The 23,119-nt window shown below is 47.8% G+C and overlaps 2 protein-coding genes across 6 annotated transcripts in view; one reads left to right on the forward strand and one right to left on the reverse strand.

Moving 5' to 3' along the window:
* Positions 1–372: 372 nt before the first annotated feature.
* Positions 373–17,899, reverse strand: LOC144128212 (uncharacterized). Of its 2 annotated transcripts, none has more exons than XM_077661434.1 (4): positions 17,800–17,899; positions 14,891–15,312; positions 13,378–13,514; positions 373–926 (listed from the first exon to the last, which is right to left on the reverse strand). In XM_077661434.1, exons 2-4 carry the CDS (start codon positions 15,286–15,288, stop codon positions 871–873), a joined length of 591 nt encoding a protein of 196 aa, XP_077517560.1. In that variant the 5' UTR covers positions 15,289–15,312; positions 17,800–17,899; the 3' UTR covers positions 373–870. The 2 variants fall into 2 exon arrangements, with proteins under 2 accessions (XP_077517560.1, XP_077517562.1); XM_077661436.1 differs by lacking the exon at positions 17,800–17,899 and adding an exon at positions 16,925–17,115.
* Positions 17,900–17,963: 64 nt separating this feature from the next.
* Positions 17,964–23,119, forward strand: part of LOC144128210 (E3 ubiquitin-protein ligase RNF19A-like) — an 88,742-nt gene continuing 83,586 nt past the window's right edge. For 2 of the 4 annotated variants that reach the window (XM_077661429.1, XM_077661431.1), the window contains exon 1: positions 17,964–18,124. The gene's annotated coding sequence lies outside the window, so the exon portion shown is untranslated. Of the gene's footprint in view, positions 18,125–18,927; positions 19,222–23,119 lie in introns of those variants that run through there. The other 2 variants (XM_077661432.1, XM_077661430.1) reach the window with 2 other exon arrangements.

Raw genomic sequence — 23,119 nt, forward strand, 5'->3', positions numbered from 1 at the left:
TTCCCCTGTGTGCAAGATACTGAACAGGTGGTTAGTGCTCCAGCTGTCAAATCAAGGGAACCATGCATTAACACTGACTAGGGATGAGGGTACGTCCCAAGGAGAAGCTATGCTGTTAGCCACGCCATCCTTGTGGGGCCCCCAGGGTGTGGTCAATAAAAGGTCAAATAACCTGCTTGTTAACTACAAAATACTGGGGCGGCAGGAAAAGGGGTAGGGTGCACACGTTTCAGCACATGCTCAGTATGTGTAGTCACTCATCATGCATCACATGTGAAAAGCACATGAATGTGCACTTCACCTCACACACGCAAAGTTGTGAAGACTCAAGGCACGATATGTTCAAATGATTGAAGAACACACACACAGAAAAAAAACTAAAAAACTACAACTTCTCTTTGGAAATCATTCCCATCAGCAGCAGGCACTGCTATCGGCTAAGAAGCATTCTGTATAACTGCTCAACCCTTAACTGGAATGACAGTGAGCATTGTTTTACACTGCTACCAACACCGCCACACCACTTTAAGGGGTCCGCGTGGATTTGCTCACTGCGTGCAGTTCCTAGCCACACAATTCTGTGGACCACGACTGCCAAGTGTGTGAGCATGTGACACAGCAATAAGAACCAACAAAGCGACCAGTGATGTTCCACTTAGGCCTAGCGAGAAAAGAACTTGTGCTTGGAAGTGTGCCCCATCTTTCTCTCCGTGCCAGTATGCGTAGTTACCAGGCTCATTGCAGACCATGACAGTACATCGACTAGCTCACAAGTGCAGCAGCAGTGTATCAACAAGAGCTCAACAGCTGTGGCCAATGTGACGGAAGACAGCTGTGGACAGGAATCCATGGCTGCCAGCATCATGGCAATCAACAGCGGAGCTTGCACGGTGCTTGGAAGACGCCCGTCCGGGCCTGCAGCTCCTCTGCAACGACAACAGACAATCAGCAAATGGTTGGCCGGAAGCAGATCTCAAGCATCATAATATGGTTGCACAGGGCAGGTGGCAAGTGATCTGCATCCCTCCAAATTGCCATGCATTATTCTTCTCTTCCTTATGTTAGAATTAAAAATGCTCAAGATGTCAACCACTGTAAAGAATATGGGTACCCAAATGCAAAGGCAAAGGTAGAAGAAAAGTTAAGAAGAGAAAAGTAGGATAAGCAGATTCCTTTACCTACTGTCGACGCACCTCTTTCAGGTCATTACATGCCAGCGTGACCCGAAACTGCAGCAGACTGCCACAGCACAAAACAAATTGTACAAAAAAAAGAGCCTCCTGGTAGCATAAAAGGACTCCGCGAGGACGCACCAGCAGGACAAGACTCAACGCATCTTTGAGGTAGCTGGCACAAATTCACTTTTGCACGCATATCAGAATGCAGCTAAACCCCCTTCAATGAATAGAAAGGTGCCACTACTCGTCACATTTGTTTCTTTGGTGAGATGACCAACTGTGATAGGTGGGCACAAGCCTAGATTATGCCCATAAGTCACCTGCTCACCCGCTCACCCTATACAGTGCCACAGCAAGGCTGGCCTAGGAAGGCTGGAACGCAGCCAATGACACTGCTTAAAGGGACACTGAGGAATAATATAACTCGGCCTCCATCGATAGGATACCATGTTCTAATTGCAAAGAATATCAAATCATATGATGTTGATGATGAATTTCTATTGCGCAAGGGCATCTGTGGCCAAAGAGCACGATGGCACAAGGTTTTTTTTCTTCTACTCAAGGTGGGGTCAAAGATCTATTTCCCAAGCATTTCACCCTGAAGAAGCAGAGCACCATGCAGGGGAACGCTTGTACCCATTGTATCATCGGTGAGTACTCGGCGACACTGGGAATCGAACCCCGCATCTCCCGCATGCGAGGCAGATGCTCAGACGACTAGGTAACCGCTGCGGTGGTGAATATCTGTCGCACCAATCAGTATGAGGCCAGTGCGATGAAGGTAATGGTTGATTTATTGCCTGAAGTGTTAGAGCATATGCCGCCTTGACCAAGAGAGAACCGAACGTCCATAACTTGTGCGAGGGCAGCAATGTCGAGGTTCGGTGACGCAGCAGCAGAGGCGAGGGAAGCTGTAACACGTGACAGTGCATCAGCCGGGGCATTGTCAAGGCCTTGCACATGCCTGATGACGCTCGTGAATTCCGCCATGTACTAAAGGTGACGAATTTCTTGGGGCGAGAATTTAACGCTCCCTGATTTGATGGCAAAAGTGAGTGGTTTGTGGTTGGTGACAATGTGGAGCTGCTGACCTTCTAGGGGGTGCTTGAAATGCGGCACGGACATGTACATGGCAGGAAGTACATGGGCAAGAGTACCGTAACGGCTTTTGGCAGCGGAAAACTTGCAGGAGGAAAAGATAAGAGGGCTCCACGCACCATCCGCTAGCTGGTGTAGCACATTTCCGACACTGTAGTCGGAGGCGTCGGTCATGGGACGTAGGAGTGCATCAGGACGCGGATGGGCAAGGAGAGTGAGGTCGGAGAGTTTCGCTTTGGCAACCAGGAAAGAATCCAGAGCAGCTAAAAACCATGTCAGTGGTGCAGTTTGTTTTCTTGCCTTGAAGCATGTCTGTCAATCACACAGTGGGGGATGAAAGGGCGATAAAAAATTGGCAGTGGTTTAGCTTGGCTATGCCAGGATATACATAGTGAAAGCTAAGGCATAGCTTGATTAGCCTTGGTTAATCTTGACTGCAAGTCCAGGTTAGTCTGGTTGTCTGGCTAGCTGTTGTCACGTGGTTCGTCATGCGGTTGGCCACGTGATCAGTCACGTGTTTGGTCACGTGGTGCAGTGCACCCACGGTGGGAATGTGAGCATGGTGGGAATGCGAGCACGGCGAAACTGCGAGTTCGTGGCCAATGTAGCTTTCGCTACAAAAAAATTCCCAGAGCTTGCGGATTGAGGCAGGTTGTGGAAAGTCTTGAATGGCCTTGACTTTTGACAGGAGAGGCCAGATGCCAGAGCGGTTGACACAGTGACCAAGGAAGTTGAGCCCCGACTTGACAAATTCACTGCTGATGATCAGGCCGTAATCAGAGGGACGTTGGAAAAGCTGCCGGAGGTTAAGGAGTTGGAAGGAAGGAGCAGAGAGGGGTATTCATCCAGGAGGATCTCGTAGGCCGACTGGCGTGGGCTGGGTATACTGGCAAGCAGTTCTCGAAGACGGAGGGCCTGAACAGTGAGGCTCGTTGCGGCGTCCACGTTGCGGCAGCAGCAAGGGCAGCCCGACAAGACCATCTAAATCTTGTCCGCTATCGTTGCAGCATCAAGAGCGTGGCCAGCATTTCATCGGTGTTGGAAGCAAGCGTCGGCAAGGAAGGCAGCCAGCGTGACGACAACAATACGCCGGTGACGTCACGTCCACCAGGGAAACGCCTGCTACAAAAAGGGTCGCGTTTCCACCGAGGAATCACTTGGCAGCAGCAAGGGCAGCCCGACAAGACCATCTAAATCTTGTCCGCTATCGTTGCAGGTTAGAACGTTTTGCATACAGTGAAATTCCATTTCTGTCCTTTCTGCCCAAACTGCTGCCAACGCCGTTGCTTGTGTGCACTGTTTTGTTGCATTTGAGATGGGTGAATGTACTGAACTTAGGAAGGAAATGCGCGAATTTCAAGCAAAACTTGAACGGGATCTAAGAAAAGAGCTAAGGGAAGTAAAAGCAAGTCTCGAATTTTTCAACAAAGAATTCGAGGACAGCAAGAAAGAACGTGATGAGCTCACAAAAGTAAACAAAGAGCTCCAAGCGGCTAATGAAAAGCTATTAAAAGACTGCGAAGCGCTCAAAACGCAAGTTTTACAGCTCGAGGATCGAGTGACTTTCTCGGAGCAGTATTCAAGGAATCGGAACCTTGAGATTAAAGGGATACCTTTCTCTGAAGATGAAAACCTTCCTGATGCTCTTGATAAAATAGGGGAGGTTTTAAAGGAGCCTATTGCGAAAGGCGACATTGAAATTTGTCATCGCGTTCCTACAAAAAACCCCCACACTGTACCGAATATCGTTGTGCAGTTCAAAAGCCGTCCCAAGCGAGACGCTGTGCTCCAAAAAGCACGTAAAATGCGCTTGTCAACTAAGGACCTGGGTTTTTCACCGAGCTCGCCCCTTTTCATCAACGAGCATCTTTGTCCAGCGCTAAAGCGAGTACTTGGCATGGCTATTGAACAAAAGAAAGCAAACGGGTGGAAATTTGTCTGGACAAGCAATGGTAGGGTTCTTGCTAGGAAGGAAGAGTCGTCATCGATTCTGTACCTTCGCAATGCTCAGGACGTGGAAAAAATGGTTTAAGCGTCTTCACTTGTTTACATTTGGCATCTCGCCTGTAAAATGGCAGAGTCTCCATTCGACATAAACACCACGTTTAATACATCGAGAAAAATTGGCTTGAGTTCCTTTCATCTGAACATTAGATCAGCAAGGCATAAAGAAGATGAGCTTACTATCCTTCTAAATGAATTTGTTTTTGACTTCGACGTAATAATGTTGACAGAAACGTGGTATACAACGGATACAGAGGTTTACAGGCGTGATGGATATAATAGTTTCTTCCTAAACAGACCTAATAAACAAGGTGGGGGGATTGAAATCCTTAGCAAAAATAATCTAGAATGTGAAATAATTCCTGAACTGTCTCAGTTGACTGAAGATTTTGAATGCCTATGCTTGAAATCGAGAAACTACATTTACTGCGTGATCTACCGACCACCAAACGGTCATTTCAATAATTTCATTTCCCACATTGAATTGCTATTCAACTACGTGAATGTAAATGATTTGGAATTATTACTTGCGGGTGATTTCAACGTTGATGTGCTAAAATCTTGCCCTGCGCAGGAGACCTTTCTTTTGACAGTAGAAGCAAATGGTCATGCTATCTTTACTAAAACTGCAACACGTGTTACAATGTACACAGAAACTTTGATAGACCTTTTTATCACTAACATTGATGCAAAAAAAGTAATATCAGGAGTTGTATGTAACGACATGAGCGATCACTTTCCCATATACCTTTTTGTTGAATGTGAAGATAAAAGAACGCATGCGCAAACTTTGACGACAGTAATTGTCCAGAACATCACCCCTGTAACCTTGGAATCTTTCTACTCGAGTCTTGTGAATGAAAACTGGGATGTTGTATTCCACTGTGACACTGCAGATGAGGCGTATGAAACATTCATATGCATTTTTAAGCGAATTTACTGTGAACATTTTAGAGAAATTATTTTAAAGCCACATCATAACAACCGAAAGCCCTGGATCAGCCGTGAATGTTTAAGACGAATAAAAAAGAAGGCTAGATTATATAAAAAGTTTGTCAAAACGAGGTCACTTTTAGATTTAAAAATATTTAAGCAATATAGAAATAAGCTGAATTCCTTCCTGAGAAATGAAAAGAGGCGTTTCTTGCAGCATCAGTTCCAACAGGAATCCTGTAAAGATAGTGCAGACGTATGGAAAAAACTAAACAAGTTGCTAAACAGAACACCATCGTCGCCAGTTATCAAAGATCTCGTTTTTCAGGGCCGCCGCATACATGGTAGAGAACTTGCCGAAGAATTTAACAAATTTTTTAAAGATGTTGTCAGCAGTTCTCAAAACCCTCAATCTCTGAGCAGCACAATTCCTAGGAATAGCCGCAGCATTTATTTTGATCCGACAGATGAATGCGAGGTATGTAATATATACAACTCGTTGCAAAATAGCAAATCACGTGATATTGATGGCATACAAATTATTCCAGTTAAATATGTGCTGAACGTAATTGCCCCCCTAATGACTTATATATATAATCTGGCGTTATCAACAGGTTGCTTTCCCAAATTAATGCAGATCTCCAGAGTGATTGTACTTTTCAAGAGTGGCGATAAAAACGATATGTCCAACTATCGACCAATTTCTATTCTGCCGATTTTTTCTAAGGGCCTAGAAAGAGTAATTCATAAAAGACTCATGAACTTTTGCAATAAACTTAACCTCATTAATCCGTCACAGCATGGTTTCCGCCCAAACAGGTCTACTGAAACAGCCTTACTAATGCAAAAAGAGATAATCCTGGAGGCACTTGAAAATAGGGAGATGTGCATAGGTGTTTTTGTGGATTTCTCGAAGGCTTTTGATCGTCTAAACCATCAAATACTACTCAACAAGCTAGAAAAATATGGAATCCGTGGCACTGCAGCTTGTCTACTAAAGTCCTACCTACAGCATCGATATCAATGTGTAACAATAGATCAGCATGTCTCAACTCTTCAACCTATAACCACTGGAGTTCCACAAGGAAGCATTTTAGGACCGCTACTGTTTATTGTATACATAAACGACATAACAAATATCAGTAACCTTCCAAAATATGTTCTGTATGCAGACGATACCAGTCTCTTATTTAGTGGCAATAATATTCCATTGCTCATTTCAAACACAAACAGTGTGTTAGAAAAGTTGAAATCGTGGAGCGCAGCAAATTCCTTGATAATAAATAGTAAAAAAACAAAAGCGGTACTTTTTCATTACCGGCAGAGTGCCGTTACATCAGATCTTAGGCTAAAAATAGACAACTCTATTATAGAGGTGGTTGACACAGTAAAAACACTAGGAATTTTCTTTAACAAGAACATGAGCTGGGACCCTCACATTAGCTTCTCTTTAACCAATTTATCAAAGTGCGTCGGAATTCTCGCGAAATTTCGCTCCTATCTACCCGTATCGATTAAATTAATAATATACAACACATTATTCATGTCGTATGTTAACTACTGTTTCCTTGTCTGGGGCTCTACTACTCAAACTAACCTGCACAAGATATACATGCTGCAAAAGAAAGCAGTACGTTATATAGCAAATGTTGACTACCTCGCACATACCGAAGAACTGTCTAAGAGATTCAAAATCATACCCGCTCATAAGCTATACGAATTTTTCTTAGCCATAAGATATAAAAAATCCATTTCTCACGGTGACAATTTCTTGACAGCATTGTCATCCCTCGAAACAAACTCAACGCCATACTCGTTTCGAAAACACGAACGTTGGACCATTCCCTTTTGCCGTACAGAACATGGTCGACAGATGATGCGTCATGCAGTTCCAAGGTTACTAAACAAATTCATCTTTGAACGTTTTTCTCTTGAAACATCTAGTACACAAACTCTAAGAAATCATTTTTTGTAAGCCACTGTATTCCCTTTGTGTGAAAAGTGTGACACGAATGACTTTTGCATCTATGTTAACACCAATGTATTGCGTATTAATGAACATGTACCAAGAGTTTATATCGATTGTTCTGAAATTCCTGTATTATATTCTGTTAGGTAGCGTGTGTGGATTTTGTACTTTTAAAAAAAAAAAAAATTTTGCCCTTGCTGTACGCCATGTAGGGGGGCTCGGGCTCCCTCAAGCGAAAATCGTTCGCTTTTTGCCTGAGCCTGCCCACATCATAATGATGTAAATAAAACTGACTTGACTTGACTTGCTCTGCATGTTGACCAGCAGATTGTAGTGGCTCAGGAAATCAACTCCAAGGATTGGGTAGCGTACATCCGCGACGAGGAAAACTTATCGGAACACACGTCGGAGACCCAAATTTAGTGTGAGAGCATGTTCTCCGTATGTAGCGATGGGGGTGGGGTTTGCGGCTTGTAGCGATGGGCCAGTGCGGTGAGAAGGTGATGATGTAATGCTGCAGGGGAGGACGCTCATCTCTGCTCCGGTGTCGACGAGAAAACGGAGGCCTGAGATGTGGTCGCGAATGAACGTGTCAAACAGGGCCGAGGCGGGGGGATTTATGAGGAGATCGCGGACTTTGGCGGCAATCTCAGGTGGTAGCGACGCAGCGACATGATGAAATTTCTGCGCCTGGGAGGTGATGTGGTTAATAGTGAATAGTGAGCTGGCTCTTTACCTGGGCAAGCCAAAGCTGAGGATCGGTCGCCAAGGGCTGGGGAAGGCAAAAGGACAACGCAGAGATGGCACTGGAGGGTTCGTCCCTGGGCATGGCGGAGGCGTTGTCGTCGGCGTTGGCCATGGTGGGAGCGGGTGTTCCAATGGGCATCCGAAGTCACCAGTTTGTCGCACCAATCAGTATGAGGCCAGTGCGATGAAGGTAATGGTTGATTTATTGGCTCAAGTGTTAGAGCATACGATGCCTTGACCCAGAAAGAACCGAACGGCGCGTGACACCGGCACGAGGAGGGAGCTCATTTCGGCTGCACTTCGGCGGCTGGTGCCGCTCGTGCTGCGTAAGGCTGCTGCTGGTGCTACATATCAAATCAAATCGCAAAGAGAACAAAGCTTTTATAAACTAGGCAAGACCGAAAAACACAATACAGGTGTCACCATCAGCTGCCGATTTCATGTGTAAAATGCATGCATCGACACCAATTTTAGGGCGCAGATCCCAGAAGCTACGCCACGTCTCAATCACTTCAAAACGGCGGCAAGCCGTCATTTTTGGTAAGAACGTCACGAGTTTGAGTCGGCCGGCAGGAAAATTTTTAAATCCAATTTTCTCGGTGATAAATGTGTCTTTTGCTCCCAGACAATTGCCAACATAGCCAGAAAGAGCCGAAGAATAAATTTTTACAGAGAACAATATTTGGATGGAGTTCTTCCTCACGGTCCCTTACAAATAACAGGCCAATGACAAGCTGTCCTGATGAAGCAAAAGGCAGCCATTAACTTCCAACTTCTTCTTGTCAACAATCGAGCAGTTGCAAGAGTTTTCTTCATAACCAAGTGCAGGCAGAAAAGCCTCCAGCAGGTTGTTTCCAACAGAGCTCAGCACATTGGCTGGTTATGCCACACCCAGATGAGTCACTTAATGGAAATGTTGATGGTCGCCAGCTAAGCAGCTACCATCACTTGATAAGGCATGTGCCCCACGTGCACTCTTGAGATGTTTGTCTATTGCATTCATGGATGAATGATGTGGTCTGTTTCTCTTTCCTGGCTGTAGGCCATCGTGTACCAAGGATTAAAAAAGCAACACTGACTGCACACTGAAAGCACCACACCACGTTGCCAGCTGCCCTTTTTTGCTTACTGCTGACTTATAACGGCACCAGTTTGGACAATAGGTAAGCAGCACAAAAGGCTACAGAGTACCACAAGGCCAGTGGTTACAAAGAGATGACCAAGGTGGTGAACTCAACTGTGCAAGTACGGCGGGGGAGACTGCCAGTGTTGTCCAATATATTATTTTTGTCCTATTCATTCATTCATTCTTTATTTCCCATTCTCATGGATCGAGAAAGCTGAGGTAAAAGCTGCATGCAAGCAGTTTGAGGAACCCTCGACTCCTCTATAAGCCAATGACAATTTCCAAAACATGCAGTGGGACATTCCTCAGTTAAACTGACCAACAACCCCAAACAGACCGTATTATTTAGATTTTTTTTTTGGAACAGTAAGTTACAACTTAAAGGGCCATAGACACCACATTTTTGCTTGCATGTTTTCTTCTTTAAAATGATGCGTTAAGCATTACAATAAACGGATCACCGTGTAGTACTTGCCTATGACCGCTAAGTAATACTAAATAATTGAACGCCGTTTCAGTTTCATCACACGGATGATGGCTGTGATGTGTAATTGGTCTTTAGGCCATGTGAGGCATGAAAAAAAAGCCACTATAACTCCTGATATGTCAATTGTTCTCATTCCAGCTCTTGAAGCAGGCTGGTTTAAAGGGGCTCTGAAACGCCTTCCGAGGAGAGCACATTAACTCACTTAATCACTGCACTGTGTTGCCGTGAAAACCAGAGCCAAATAATACTCTTCTACACGCAGCAGATGACCCACTATCACGCGTCAAAGTTGTCGAGTCCATCCCGGCGACTTTTTCATGCTCGCACCCTCCTCCGTCCCCCGCATCTGCGTAGACAAGGTGAGAGGTGGCCATTGGTTAGATTCTTTCAGACGTCAGGCACTACCGTGGCCGCGGCCAATAAGCCGCTTAGCTCCGGCGGGTCGGGAAGCTCTGCTTGCAGAGGAGGGTCGGCGAAGGAGCGCCTCCCTTCCAGCGTGCAAAAAGTGACGAGAGGAGAGGGAAAGGCGCGAAGACGCTGAAATTCAAATTTTAACTACAGATAACTCAGCTTCTACAAAGCGTATTTAAAAAATTCTTGCTGGACACTATTCGTAAAGCGGCGTGCTTCAATATCCCAGGCATGCCGCAACTTTATTAGAGCCCCTTCACAGCCCCTATATAGTGAATTAAAACTACGTATCAGCATTTATATTGCAGGTTTTTTTTGTGCCTCACGAGGCCTAAGTGTCACGCACATGTCACAGCCATCGTTTCATTGATGACGACACAGCATGAGAGAAGAAATTCAATTGCAAATTATTTAACGGTCAAAGGCGAATACCACGCACTGATTCATGTATTCTGATGCCTAACGCATCATTTGAAAGAAGAAAACACGCAAGCAAAAATTACATGCATACAGTCCTTTACCAGCAGTTGATATCAAGGGGCCATGGCCTGTGGGGTCCTGTACTCAGTGGTGGTCCACCAATTTCAAGTTCTGGAGAAATTTTCGAAGCAGAAAAACATTCAATTTGGAGCCTCTTTGTATCAGAACGATAATTCTGGAGCAGCCCGAGAGCAGCACGAACGGAATAAAGGAGTCACCCAGAAGAGTTTGTTACTAACAGGATCAGATTCAGCTATGTGTAGCTAGCAAGAAAAAAAAAAAAACTGAAGGTGCTCACAGAAAACAGTGACAAAACATTTTATTAATGCTGGCACTGTATCACACACAAGTTCAGCCAAGCATGCTTGACTAAATGTCCTAAGGACACGCTGACCATTCTTTTTTCACGTTGGCACTATCTCAATGCTTGCAATATTTTATAAATTCATCAAGCTCTGAAAGTGAATCAGCAAGGCTGAAATTTCCTTGTTCCCACAAAGCTTGACCTCGTTGGACCTTCTCCATGCTTTTGTTCTTCAACCCAGAAGATATGATTTCTTCAGCCCGCTTCAGGGTGCACTGACATGCAACCTTTTTGATGCAACCGACATGATGAGTGAACACGAAGCAAGGCAAACTCCGGAGAGGCTCTTGCTATCCAAGCTGCACGCCAAAAAATGTGCCGCAAGTCATGCACTTTTGCAAGGACAACTGGGAATCTTTGGCCGAAGGTGCAGCCAATAACGCTGGGCGCAGTGGCGTCGTCTGCTGCAATGCCTGCTGCGCATGCGCAAGCACACTGAAACGGCAGTCAAGTAGAGGGGGAACGGGGGGAAGCCGGCTTCAAAAAATGTGTCTTAACCACGTCTCCAGAGTTCTTTCCTTCCTCCATGTGTGCCAATGAACTGGCTGCTAAATTCTACCACAAGCCAGCCCACCCTGGATTGCCAATTGCGGAAATGTCTTACTAGGTTGCGAACTGAAAGCCTGAATGGTTCCAAAAATAGTCGTTTTCCCATGAACGCGTCTTCTTTTTTGCGCAGCTAAGGCGCAATATTGATCAATTTGCCACTTTTGGAGCAGACTGGAGCAGCAAAATGCGAATGCATTAGAATGGTGCAAATGGAGCAGCTGGAGCACCACTGCTGTACTGCTCCACTAACCACATCAGCGGTAAATAGAATCAGCTTTTCAATATTTCATTCTGTTAATCAAGCCAGATGCATCAAAATTCTTGTGCCTATAATTTTGTCTCATAATAACCATCTCGTTTATGTAACAAAAAGGCAGTAACAACAGATTATTTTCTCGTCACAAAGGAATTTTCCCTCTATAGACGGTATACAGCATGCTATTCTTCTGTTTTAAACCAGATGGCACCACAGGCACGCTTGGAACACTGCGTCATTACGGACCTCATAAGTGGCCGGTGTATACGCACCGACACAGCAGTGGAAATATCGCGGGTGGCTGCCGAATGTGTTCTTTCTAGCAAGACGTGGAAAGGCAGATGAAATACGTGCTGTCGTGTTGTGAATTGCAACATAGAGCTAAAGAAGTGGGATGAGAACGTTTGCAAGCTTCATGGAAATGAACTGCACAAGGACATACTGCCTTTTTTCATGCCCGTTCACCATGCACACTTCCTGAACAAGCGATTGCAACAAACACATCTGCCGGCACTAGACAGCCAATCTAGAAAAAAAGGTTTCGATCTTGGAAAGTCTGCAAGGGTAAGTGCACAACATAGCTGCATGAACAAGCTGTTCTTCCACTGAAACCGTGATGGCGTGCTTTCAGTCGCTGCCAGTTGCGTCTGCGAGAGTAGCGAGACCACATTGCTCATAAGTTAAGGTGTGCGGCCACATTAGTAACACGAGTGCCCGAGGCTGAATTAAGAATAAAAAATAAGGATGGCTTATGCTCCTACATACTGCTACTGTAGATTATGCAGTGCACAGCCGTATGAATGGACAGCACTTACCACTAGTCCATGTACCACATATCATCTTGGTGCTACTGCCGAACTTCGCTCTGAGAAGCACGGTTTTCGTGGACCATATATGGAATAAAGCATTTCTGTAACAGCTTCTGTGCTCGTGTGTTTGTCCCTATCTCGCGGTCAAGGCGAGACAGTCACTAAAGGTAACATCACAGGCCAGCACTCACAGTGAAGCTGATTACTTGCCACCAACGAGACTTCGAGCACTTTCACGTCCACATATCGAGCGCGGAGTGTACCACAATTTTATGTGCAAAGCTGACATAATTGTAAACTTCGTGTAGCATGAACGCATTGCCGTGAACGCATTATTACAATTATACATGCATGCATGCATGCACATAATACGACAACGACTTGTGCTGCCTCAGGAGCATTAAACCTCGCCGTTTTAGATCATAACCGTAAAAAACATTAAGCAAAGCCTTCAACGGAAGCAAAGACAAGCATTCATGTGATCCATTTGTTGGTTTGAAAAGGCAGGGAGCTAAGCGGCTCTGCACGACATGAAGCCCGGTCATGTTTTCGCGCCTCAAGTGATCAAATTAAGGTTCTCACCATGTTCTTTGAAGCTCTGGTCAAACCCTAGAATTGCCTTCCCACTCCTTTACAACAGTATCCGCCGAAACACTGGCTTTCCAACTGAACCACTAATTGCAGCAGCCATCGCGATAAGGCAGGTTCCGAACAGTGAGGAGGCTTGTAAGACAGCGTGATCACGTGATTTAAAATGACAGCCCCCATGATAAGGCGCTGTAAATCGTCTATAAGAACTAAAAACAACCACCAAGATTAGTCATCTACTCCAGCCAGTGCATGCACAGGCAAAAATAAAGCGAAATTCATCGACATAGGCAGTTGAATAAAAACAAAAAGAGGTTTTGCTGCATTCAAGGAATGTTGCATGAATTTGCATGCCCCCATCTGTGCAATGCAACGTACCTGACAGCTGCAGCTCGGGTGGCACCCTGGCCCCCTTCCACTCGTCACTGCCATCACAGCAGTCACAGATGCCGTCATTGACACGCATGGAGAGCACCGTCTCGGGGCTGTGCCTGTTGTGCTGCCCGCAGTAGAACCTGCGAATCAACAACAGCTGCTCATCACCCCTTTCAATTATGCTCATTAATGTCATAAAGACCCCTCCATTAACATTCCTTCAGTGAAGATTTGTGCTGCATCAACACCATGTGCAATACATACACCATAGCTGCTAGAGAAAGAAACTGCCGTTCTACCTAAACAACCCACACGACAGAAAAGGTAGAGAATCTTTTTTTCTTCTTCTTTTTGTCATTACAACATCATGTTTCTGTTTTTTTTATTATGCTTTTCCCTGCCCAGCTGCAACTAACGCATTAAAATCCTCAAGTCAGAAAAATCTGTCCGTCCACCTCTCTGTCTGAAGCCGCGGTTGGCAGGTGGCAAAGTGGAGAAAGAGAAATATCCCTCTCCCTTTTTAGGGGAGACGAGAGAGAGAGAGAGAAAGTGGCACAGGGCAGACAATGAGAGGGTGGAAGGCGATGGTCAGCAAAGTGTGTCACACTGTGATTGCTGGATTGGATCACGCTACACCCTCTCGTATGGTCTGAACCCATCAGTGACAGTGGTTGCTCTGTCCGAAGGGGACACTAATGCTAATGCATACTCTGCCGCATCAATCACATTAAAGGGGCTGTGAAGGGGGCTCTAATAAAGTTGCGGCATGCCTGGGATAATGAAGCACGCCGCTTCACGAATAGTGTCCAGCAAGAATTTTTTGAATGCGCTTTGTAGAAGCTAAGTTATCTGTAGTTAAAATTTTAATTTCAGCGTCTTCGCGCCTTTCCCTCTCCTCTCGTCACTTTTTGCACGCTGGAAGGTAGGCGCTCCTTTGCCGACCCCCCTCTGGGAGCGGAACTTCCCGACCCGCCGGAGCTAAACAGCTTATTGGCCGCAGCCACGGTAGCTGCCCGACGTCTGCAAGAATCTAACCAATGGCCACCTCCCACCATGTCTACGCAGATGCGGGAAACGGAGGTGGGTGCGAGCATGAAAAAGTCGCCGGGAAGGGATCGCCAACTTTGACGCGTGATTGTGGGTCGTCTGCTGCGTGTAGAAGAGTATTATTTGGCTCTGGTTTTCACGGCAACACAGTGCAGTGATTAAGGGAGTTAATGTGCTCTCCTCAGAAGGCGTTTCAGAGCCCCTTTAAATGTCTATAAGCTAGCAGTTATACAGTCCCAGTGCAAATCTGTGATACTAAGGATCTCCCATAGAGCATCTGAGCCTGAATTTTACATCACCTTTTTGCAGACACTGGCTACAGCACCTTTAATTTCTCACCACACTACTTTACGAATGCCATAAACTCTCAAGAAGTAGCCTGCCTTGCCTCCCCTGCTTGCAGTACCCAGACCTACACACTGAGTAGCACACAACAGCACGAATTTCCATTCATTCACATCATCCTCACCTTCCGTTTGGGCAGGCATTGGTGCCAGGCTCATCCGAGCCATCATCACAGTCACAGTAGTCGTCATTCACCTGCTCGTAGCCAATCACACCTGCACCGTACAGGCACTTGAAAGTCTTTCCTGGAGCATAGTGCTTGGCTTCGTGTGGTGCTACACCCCGCACACCACTTTCCACCTTGGGTGCAACCACATTCAGCTGTGGTGCCAATGAGCTCAGAGCTGTTCTGTTTCTGGCAGCGACGGCCGACGCAGATCCAGTGCGGCGTTGCAGCGACACGCGGCCAATGTCAACTTCGCGGAGCGACAGCAACTGCCGCATCATGTACAGAAGGCCAAACAGGAAGAGGGCGGCAACAACGTTGCGGCGTTTCAGGAGCACCCTGGGAGTCCATGCCATGACAGATCATGTCCTGGTCTGACCCTGTGGTGGGAAAGGGAGACATCCATGGTAGCAGAAGCTTTGACGCCATCCCTAATAGACTTCATTAGATCAGCAGACATTTACTCATTCATATAACCATCCATTTTAATTTTTTAAGCATATAACAATTCCCTTCTATGCCCCGAGGCAATAACCCAACTCAAAACAAGAGTGTTGTGGGAGTGAAAGAAGGGAGCCCGTAAGCACTCTTGCCTTAACTAGGGATATGGCTTTTGAAACATCACTTGGCCAATTTTGATGACAAACAAAATCAATTTCCCACCATTATTCAAAGTACAGCACAACTAGACAACAATGAAAACAAGAGACGAACACGAAGGACACACAGACACCTAATAAAGCAGTTGGTAGCCAGCACCTGTGTGTCTTTCCCAATGTCTGGTTGCTCTGTGCTTCTGAATAACAATGTGCTTCTGAATAACAACCTGCAGTTCATGCTTCTGGACTTCCAATTTTCCGTCCTTCAACCAAAAAAACAGACATAGTGATAGGTCCAGATTTCTAACTAATAAGCGAAAATCATCAGAGTAAACGAAGATGGGATGCTGAGCACCTCACTCATGTATTCACCACACTTTTCAATCAAACATTCTCTTTCTGGAATTGATAGTGCAGTCCACCATGAACTGATGACACACCTTTGGGTCAGGCACTTGCTTCCCTAGAAAGTACTGGGAATTTTTATGAAATCCCGCCCTTCTGGCCACATACCGGTGAACAGATCAAGCTGACTGACTGGGCTAGGCTGGATGGGAAGGCCAAGGGGGCTCTTGCACTGAGCAGCCCTGCCGGGAAGGTTGTCATCTTCGATATTAAATAAAGTTTATTCTCTCTATGTCAGTGGCTATCTTGCTTCGAACCTCATTTAATGTCATCTCTCTACCGTCGTCTTCCTCCACTTATCATTGTGTCCTTCCTCGTAAAAGTAGTCCATCAAAACAGAATATTTGGTCACTGCATCTTTTAATGCATGACTGCACCGAGAAATGATGATGAAACGTTCGTTGATCATGCCAGCACACTGGCGACTGATGACCGTGTTGGTACTGCAACCATACAGGTCTCATTTGTTTGACCAAACATTTTTCTCAAAATTAGCGCTGAAATATGGGTGTTATTTTGACTGAAACACATAAAATACATTTGCTGTTCTCATATCTGCTACCAATATGCGTTTACATGGAGTGGTGCTCGGAAAGTATTCCCTACACACTTCAGATTGTATTGTCGTAGTGTACAACTCGCAAAATTAACAAGAACCTGGAGTCCTTTCTTCAATGCCACAGATTACAGCCCCTTTTCTGTTTTCTTATTTACAAAAGCAATGTTCTTGTGTCTATCTTTGTTACTGCTTACTAACAACACACCAGGTCAAAATGTCTCTTGGGGCACTGCAGGTTTTCTAAATAATTCGACAAACGCAGCACTTTGACGCGGAGACTGCGCGCTGAGCGGGCATGAGCATTTTGTACGTCCCTGAAGTTTCGCTCACGTTTTCTTGAGCGGCTAAAATTAACTCTGAAAGGCCACTACTATATGTAAGCGCCGGTTTGACAATCGTCACTCTGTTGCAGGAAGACCACTCACAAACCTGTTCATAAGACACCAAACAAGCACAGTGCCGCGCTACTTCGGAAGCACTGCCCTAGATGAAGTCGTCGACCACGTCAACGGTTACACCCTTGCGCGAGAGCCTGGCAAACCGCGCATGTTTCACTCAAGGTCAAACACGGCGTGAACCGCGTAGTACGATCCCACGTATGCGTGTTCGCGACGATCGGTGCTTAATTATGCACGGCTCGCTTCGAGCAAATGTCACGGCGCAATCGCAGGTGTGCAAGATCACGCTACGTTTTTAGCATCGAACGCGGTCGATCCGGCTGTCGATTAGGGACCGGACAGGGCACCTTTGGCGGAATGTATGCCGTTCACTATTCCCGACATAGAGCACATCGAAGAGTCAGGGAAACAAACGTCGGAAGTGCCAGGCTAACCCACAAGGCACAGATCACGCGAGAGAAGTGAGCATTTTCCGGGACATCACAACAGACGCCCGATGCCAGAACGGGGGCCGTGTCAAACGCCCCAGCTCAGGAGGAAAGTCGTCGCATAACGTAAGGTCCGACGCCAGTTCAACGCAACAATTCAGCCCTCTGTTGCTTCCAGGTGGAACAAGTGGCGTTGGAAATTACGCACGCGGCGTCTTTCCTTTGGGACCCGGCAAACGCTGACCCGAAATAGTGCCTTGTTACGGCACACGGCCGCGTAGGTGAAAGCGGCGGCGGCCGACCACCAGCAAGAGAACAACGCACGCACGATCGGCTCCCTGCCGCAAAGGCGCTATTTTGGGGCCAACAGGCTCTCGCACTGCCCGCGTTTTTTCTCTGGGCACGCGGAAATTACGCGCGCAGAGGCGGTTCCACGAGGAAGTGGGGCCGGAATCGACGGGCCGAAAAGCAGTCTCACCGGCTTGAAGACAAGGAGCGTTCCATTTTGGTCCGCGACTCGCGCGCCGCGAAACCGACGCGAGCGCCACTTCTGGCGGCTTCCGCCGGCGACTGCTGTCGTCACGGCTTCCGGTGACGACTTCCGGCATTGCGTAACTTCCTGCATCGCCGTTGCCGCGGCCTGGTTTTTCAAGATGGTGTCTGGTCTTGTGTGAGCGAACGCGGTGTGCGACGGCCCGTGCAAAATTCTCAGTGTTTGTGACGTGCAGGATGCCCAGCCAAGACGCTCCAAATCGCCCAGTGCATCGTATACATGTCGGACTTGACGCCTTCATTTAGATTCGGTGAGTGAGAAACCTCTCCGCCCTGCGGACGACGCATTTTTTTTCTTCTCTTTCGCGAACCCCGAGCTTCGGTCGCGGCGGTTCTTCGTCGCTTGGCGTTTTTCTGGCGTTGGAGCGTTCGCGACGCGCTGGCCCGACCTAGGAAGGTCGTCGCGTCGACTCGCGTCACTATTTACTGTACAGTGGCTCGACAGTTTGTCTCGGGGCCTCGGTAAATCTCTGTGCGCACCTGGCGTTCATTGCTGCCCGCAGCGGTCCCTCGCTGCGGTTACGCAAAGCCTCCGAACGAGTTTACACAAATTGTAGCCCTAAGTTTAGGTTTAGGCCGCTCCGTACACGCAAAGAACAGTTAGGTCTTTAGATCGCTTCGGTTTTCGAGGTCGACTCGAGCGCAAAATCCCGTTGTTTCGACGCACATCGGGAACATACCCCCCCCCCCCCCCCCCCCCCCCCCTTTTCGACCGTCCCCCCCGCGCAGCTTCCGAGCTATCCTCCCTGCGTCACTTGTGGAGCTGGAAAGTTTAGTCGGCGCACGGCTTCGAGATCGCGGTTGCGTGCGCTTCGCATCGCGTCTTTGCGGGCCACGCTCCACATCCCCCGATCCCAGAGAGCGCGCGTCGTCGGCAAGAAAATGTGCGCTGTTGGGACACCGCTGCCACACCGTGCCCGACTTATTTTCTCATTGCGCAAGGGAAACGACGTCGGCGCAGAAACGCAAAATAAGAGGCCGCGGGGCCCCTCCCCCCAACTTTTTTTTTCTTCTCTCAATCGTGGGTGCGCGCGGCGCAGCTGCGGTTCTTCTCACTCGCGTCGATGATCGCGGTGATTCAAGCGTCGCGTCGTGTTTTCTCTCGAGAGCATTGCGCGGTCGTGTCATCACTACACCGGCGTGTTCGCCGAGAGTCCACAGCGATCGGATGCATGCTGCGACTATGATCGCCAGTGCGACGGTGCGAATCGCGACAGACGCGGCTGTCGCTTGAACGCTGATCCTCGTCTTCGTGGGTCGGTGGTGTGTGTGCGTGCGCGCACGGGTAGGCTGCTCTCTGGGTCGCCGTGAATCTCACAGCTGCGTGCTGGTACACGTCTCATCAAACGTGAGTGCTATCCGCGCTCTGTGTGTGTTTGTTTTTGTGCTGGTGTCAGTGCGTCGCAGCTTCGCGTCGCGCATAGAGGTGTTTGCCGACCGTCTGTGGAGACGCTCGCGCGGTTGAAAAGCTGTACTACATGCCTCGTACATCTGTTTTCGGGGCACTTATTCAGCTGTGCTGCTGTCTGATGCCGTGAAAACCGCATAGCGTAGGTGTGCTGGCGAAAGCGCGCTTCAAGTGTGACTCCCGCCCCCCAGCTATAGCTAGCGCGACTTGTTTTGGCTTCGGTGGTTTATCTACTAGACATCCCGCTGAGTTTGCGCGCGCGCGGTTTGCGAGTACTTTTTTTTCCTCCTTATTTTCAAGGCCTGCAACACTTGCGACCATTTGATGAACAAGTAAGCAGAAAAGTCCGATCGACGCGATCGCCGTCTGCTAGAGCGAACGCCGAACCAGTATACATCTCGTGATCTTGCTTTCGCCGCACCGCTGCCGAAAGCTAAAAAGAAAAGTTGCGCGCTACGAGCAGGCTTCTTTAGTCGTCGTGTAGGGCCTGCAGCATTCCAATTAATATTGTCTTCGTTGACGCCATGCCCAGAGGCTGCGGGAACGTCGCGTTGACAAAAAAGGAGGTTGGGGGTAAAGTGTGACGTGTGCTACGGTTATCCCGCGTTCTGTTGTGAATCCGTCAGCCGAAGGGGGGGGGGGGGGGGGGGGGGGGATCGTTTCCATCGCCGATAAGAGCGGCCATCTGTGCGACCGTTATCTGTACGGAACACCGTGTGTGCCGCCGTGTCCGTTTGGAGCGAGGTGATTACACGCCCGCAAAGCGCGGCGGTCTGCGTCTCGTCTGGGCGGCGTTGGCGGGTCGCTGTGCGGAGACGCGCGACGATAAGCGACGTCGGGGACGCTTTTGTTTCCAGCGGTTGTCACGTGTCGCTGCCGGAGTGCCGTAGCGAGATTAAGAAAACAAGAAAAACTGCTTGTGCGTCGCAGCTGCGCAGCTTCAGCTGAATCGGCGAGCGCTACGAAGCCGTGCGATGTGAACGCCTAGCGAACGTGTAGTCGAGACGCGTTTCAGCGGTCGTCAACTGGGCGGCGCGCTTTACGGTGTGCCGTTAACGGTCTGAGCAGCGGCTATGTAAACGGTGCGAAACACTTCAGCTCTAGCCGGTGTGGTGTTATCGTCAGCGAGAAATTCAGCCGCCGGATAGCGTATGTGCTTAGCGGCACATTCCTTTCGTTACAGCCGTTATTTCGTTGTAAATGCTCGTGTCTGTTAACAAGCACGTAGGTTTCGAGACGTGCGCTTCCCGTGTTTACGGCTTAGTGACGGCGCGTTTCATTTTAGTCACGCCTCGGCATAGGACAGCATGAAAAGGGGGGCGTGATTGTGCTTGATGCGCTGAGCGTATCACTTCCGTGTGGCGCTTTCCGCCTACGCGAAGCCTCTGGCTCTATGGCTTGCCACGCTGCATTTGATTGGAGCTACGCTGGCCGTGCGAAGCGTATCAAGCTTATGCCTACTCTAGTGACGAGATAGGCGGCGTTTCGGTAGAGGCGAGACGCGTAGGGCGGCCGTGTGCAGCGCGATTCTAAAATAATCCGGAGCCCTCCACTACGGCGTCCGTCGTAGCTCGTGTGTCGCTTCGGGACGTTGAAGCCCACATTTCTCAATTCTGACGTCTTCCGATCCCTCTTTGTTCATCCCATCCTTCGCGGAGCGGTTGAGATGTCTGCCCAGAATCGCGTGAGACGCTACTGCGCCTTTCCTTTCCTCAAAACCGGTTATTGCATTAACTCAGTAGTTTTGCGATGTCGGTGCACGTTAAAGATCCCCAGGTGGTCGGAATTATTCCGGTGCCCTCCGCTACGGCACTACTTTTTCTCTTCTTTCGCTCCCTCCTTTATCCCTTCCCTTGCAGCGCGGTTCGGGTGTCCACCGAGGTTTGAGGCAGTTACTGCGCCATTTCATTTCCTTAATTATTGCACCATTTCCTTTCCTGAAAGACCGATTTTTAACTAGTTATTTTTTCTTGAGTTTTCGTAGGAGGACCATGGTTCAGGCTCAGAAAAACTGAGTGCTCTTGGCTCTGCCGAGAAAGTAGCTTTTGGGCGTCAAAACTATTTGATAATAGTTCCGGTATAATAGGTACCTCCTCATTTTTTTTTCGCAACTATTTTCTTGCCCAGGAGTGCTGCCTCTGAACACGTCGTCGCTTTGGCGCCATTGCGTGCTTTCTTTTTTCATATGATGCTTTAGTATTTGAATACTTGGGCCACCGCATAGTATTCGCTCACGATCGCTAATTATAATTTCTTTACTCATGCTGTTTCGGTTTCATCAAACGAACAGTTACGTGTTAAGTCACGTGACGTACGACAATGATACGTCGTTTTAATTTACTATACAACACTTAAACCAGCTTTCTTAGCTGAAGTGACAACAAACGGCATGTCAGTTGTTATATTGGCGTTTTTTTTTGTGTGTGTGTCTCACGTGGCCTAAATCAACTACACGTCACCGCCATCGTTCGGTTGATCGAACCGAAACAGCGCCAAGAAGAAATTCAGTTATGAATTATTTAGTGGTAGCAGGCGAACATCACGAGGTGATCCATGTATTCTGATGTCGAACGCGGAGAAAACTCGAAAACAAAGCTTCGGTCTCTGTGTAGGCCCTTAGCGCAATTGCGTGGCTGTAGATCATTCAGACAGCGCCCGTCAGTGCAAAGTGGGCTGTTAATCATTGTCAGGATTCAGGCAGCAGAGCTCTAATCTGCATTTACCCCGCTATTCTACGCTACTTGTTCGCATGCTTGACTGTTTGCCCGGGGGCTGGTACGTGAGTTGCGTACGCGCCTCCATTCGCCTTTTCACATGGAAGCGCGTCACAAGAACGAAGACGGCACTACACTGCTTTGTCAGGGAGTCGAGCCACCCAAACGTATGATGAAAAACAAATAAGCGGGACTTTCAGGAGTGCAAAGGTCAGTGTAGCGTTAGTAAAGCGAGGTGCATTGCCAGGACAAGCCGGGGTTGCGTGACTCTCCCACACTGCGAATCCGAGCCCAATAGGTTCAGTCAACAGGTTCCTATTCGATTCAGGGGGTGACTTGGTGTTCACTATTTACCCTCCCCCCTCCAGCTGTTGCTGTGTTTTCATTAGCGTTGTGACGATGTTTCATATTGTGGAAGTTGTTTGCCAGTCCCGTTTATAAGTGCGAACGTTTTTACTCCGACTGCACCAACGCTATTCAGTACAGAAGAAAAAAAAAACGCTTAGCGTGTGGTCGTGTGCGATCGTTTTAATACATTATGGCTGCTATCAAAAAAAAAAAAATCGGTGTGACTTTATTCTTGTTGGCTCCGTTGGATTTTTCTACCGAGCCCAGTGGCGCTTTCATTTGTGCCTGCTTGTCGCGGTGTCATGCCTATAGTGTGAGAGAGAGCAAACCTTTGTTGTGTAAATAGAGAGGATGAACCGGCGCAGATGAAGATGGTGGTGCCCTTTGGAAAGTCATTCGGGGTTGTTTGGGCCACTGTACTTCCTCTCATCTGTGTCCAGTCTTGTGAAAATACTTAGCATCACAGTCGATGTTCTGCGGACTCTTTTTAAAGCGAAAGCTTTACTACTCCCTTCCGTAGCTTGTTCGGCGCGTGTTTCGTATGGCCTTGAACCAAGGAGCAGATGTGGTGGCAGTATTCCGGAGTACATTCACCAAAATTTTGAGCAACCATTCGCCGTACAGCTTTCCGAGTGGCGTCATAGCATTGCTCTTTCCATATAGCTTGCATATTTTCGCGGTGGCTCAGTGCGTAGGGCGCTCGGCTACTGATCCGGAGTTCCCGGATTCGAACCCGACCGCGGCGGCTGCTTTTTTGAAGCGAAAAGTTTCACTAC

This window comes from Amblyomma americanum, chromosome 4 (genome assembly GCF_052857255.1).
Source record: "Amblyomma americanum isolate KBUSLIRL-KWMA chromosome 4, ASM5285725v1, whole genome shotgun sequence".
In the NCBI taxonomy this organism is placed as follows: Eukaryota; Metazoa; Arthropoda; class Arachnida; order Ixodida; family Ixodidae; genus Amblyomma; species Amblyomma americanum.

What these genes read in the sequence shown, in the direction of transcription:
- LOC144128212 (XM_077661434.1), bottom strand. Translation starts at nt 15,288, where the DNA reads ATGGCATGGACTCCCAGGGTGCTCCTGAAACGCCGCAACGTTGTTGCC. An exon ending in AATGCCTGCCCAAACGGAAG is followed by an intron (nt 13,515 to 14,890) that starts GTGAGGATGATG and finishes GTTGATTCGCAG; the next exon opens with GTTCTACTGCGGGCAGCACA. An exon ending in ACCCGAGCTGCAGCTGTCAG is followed by an intron (nt 927 to 13,377) that starts GTACGTTGCATT and finishes TTGTCGTTGCAG; the next exon opens with AGGAGCTGCAGGCCCGGACG.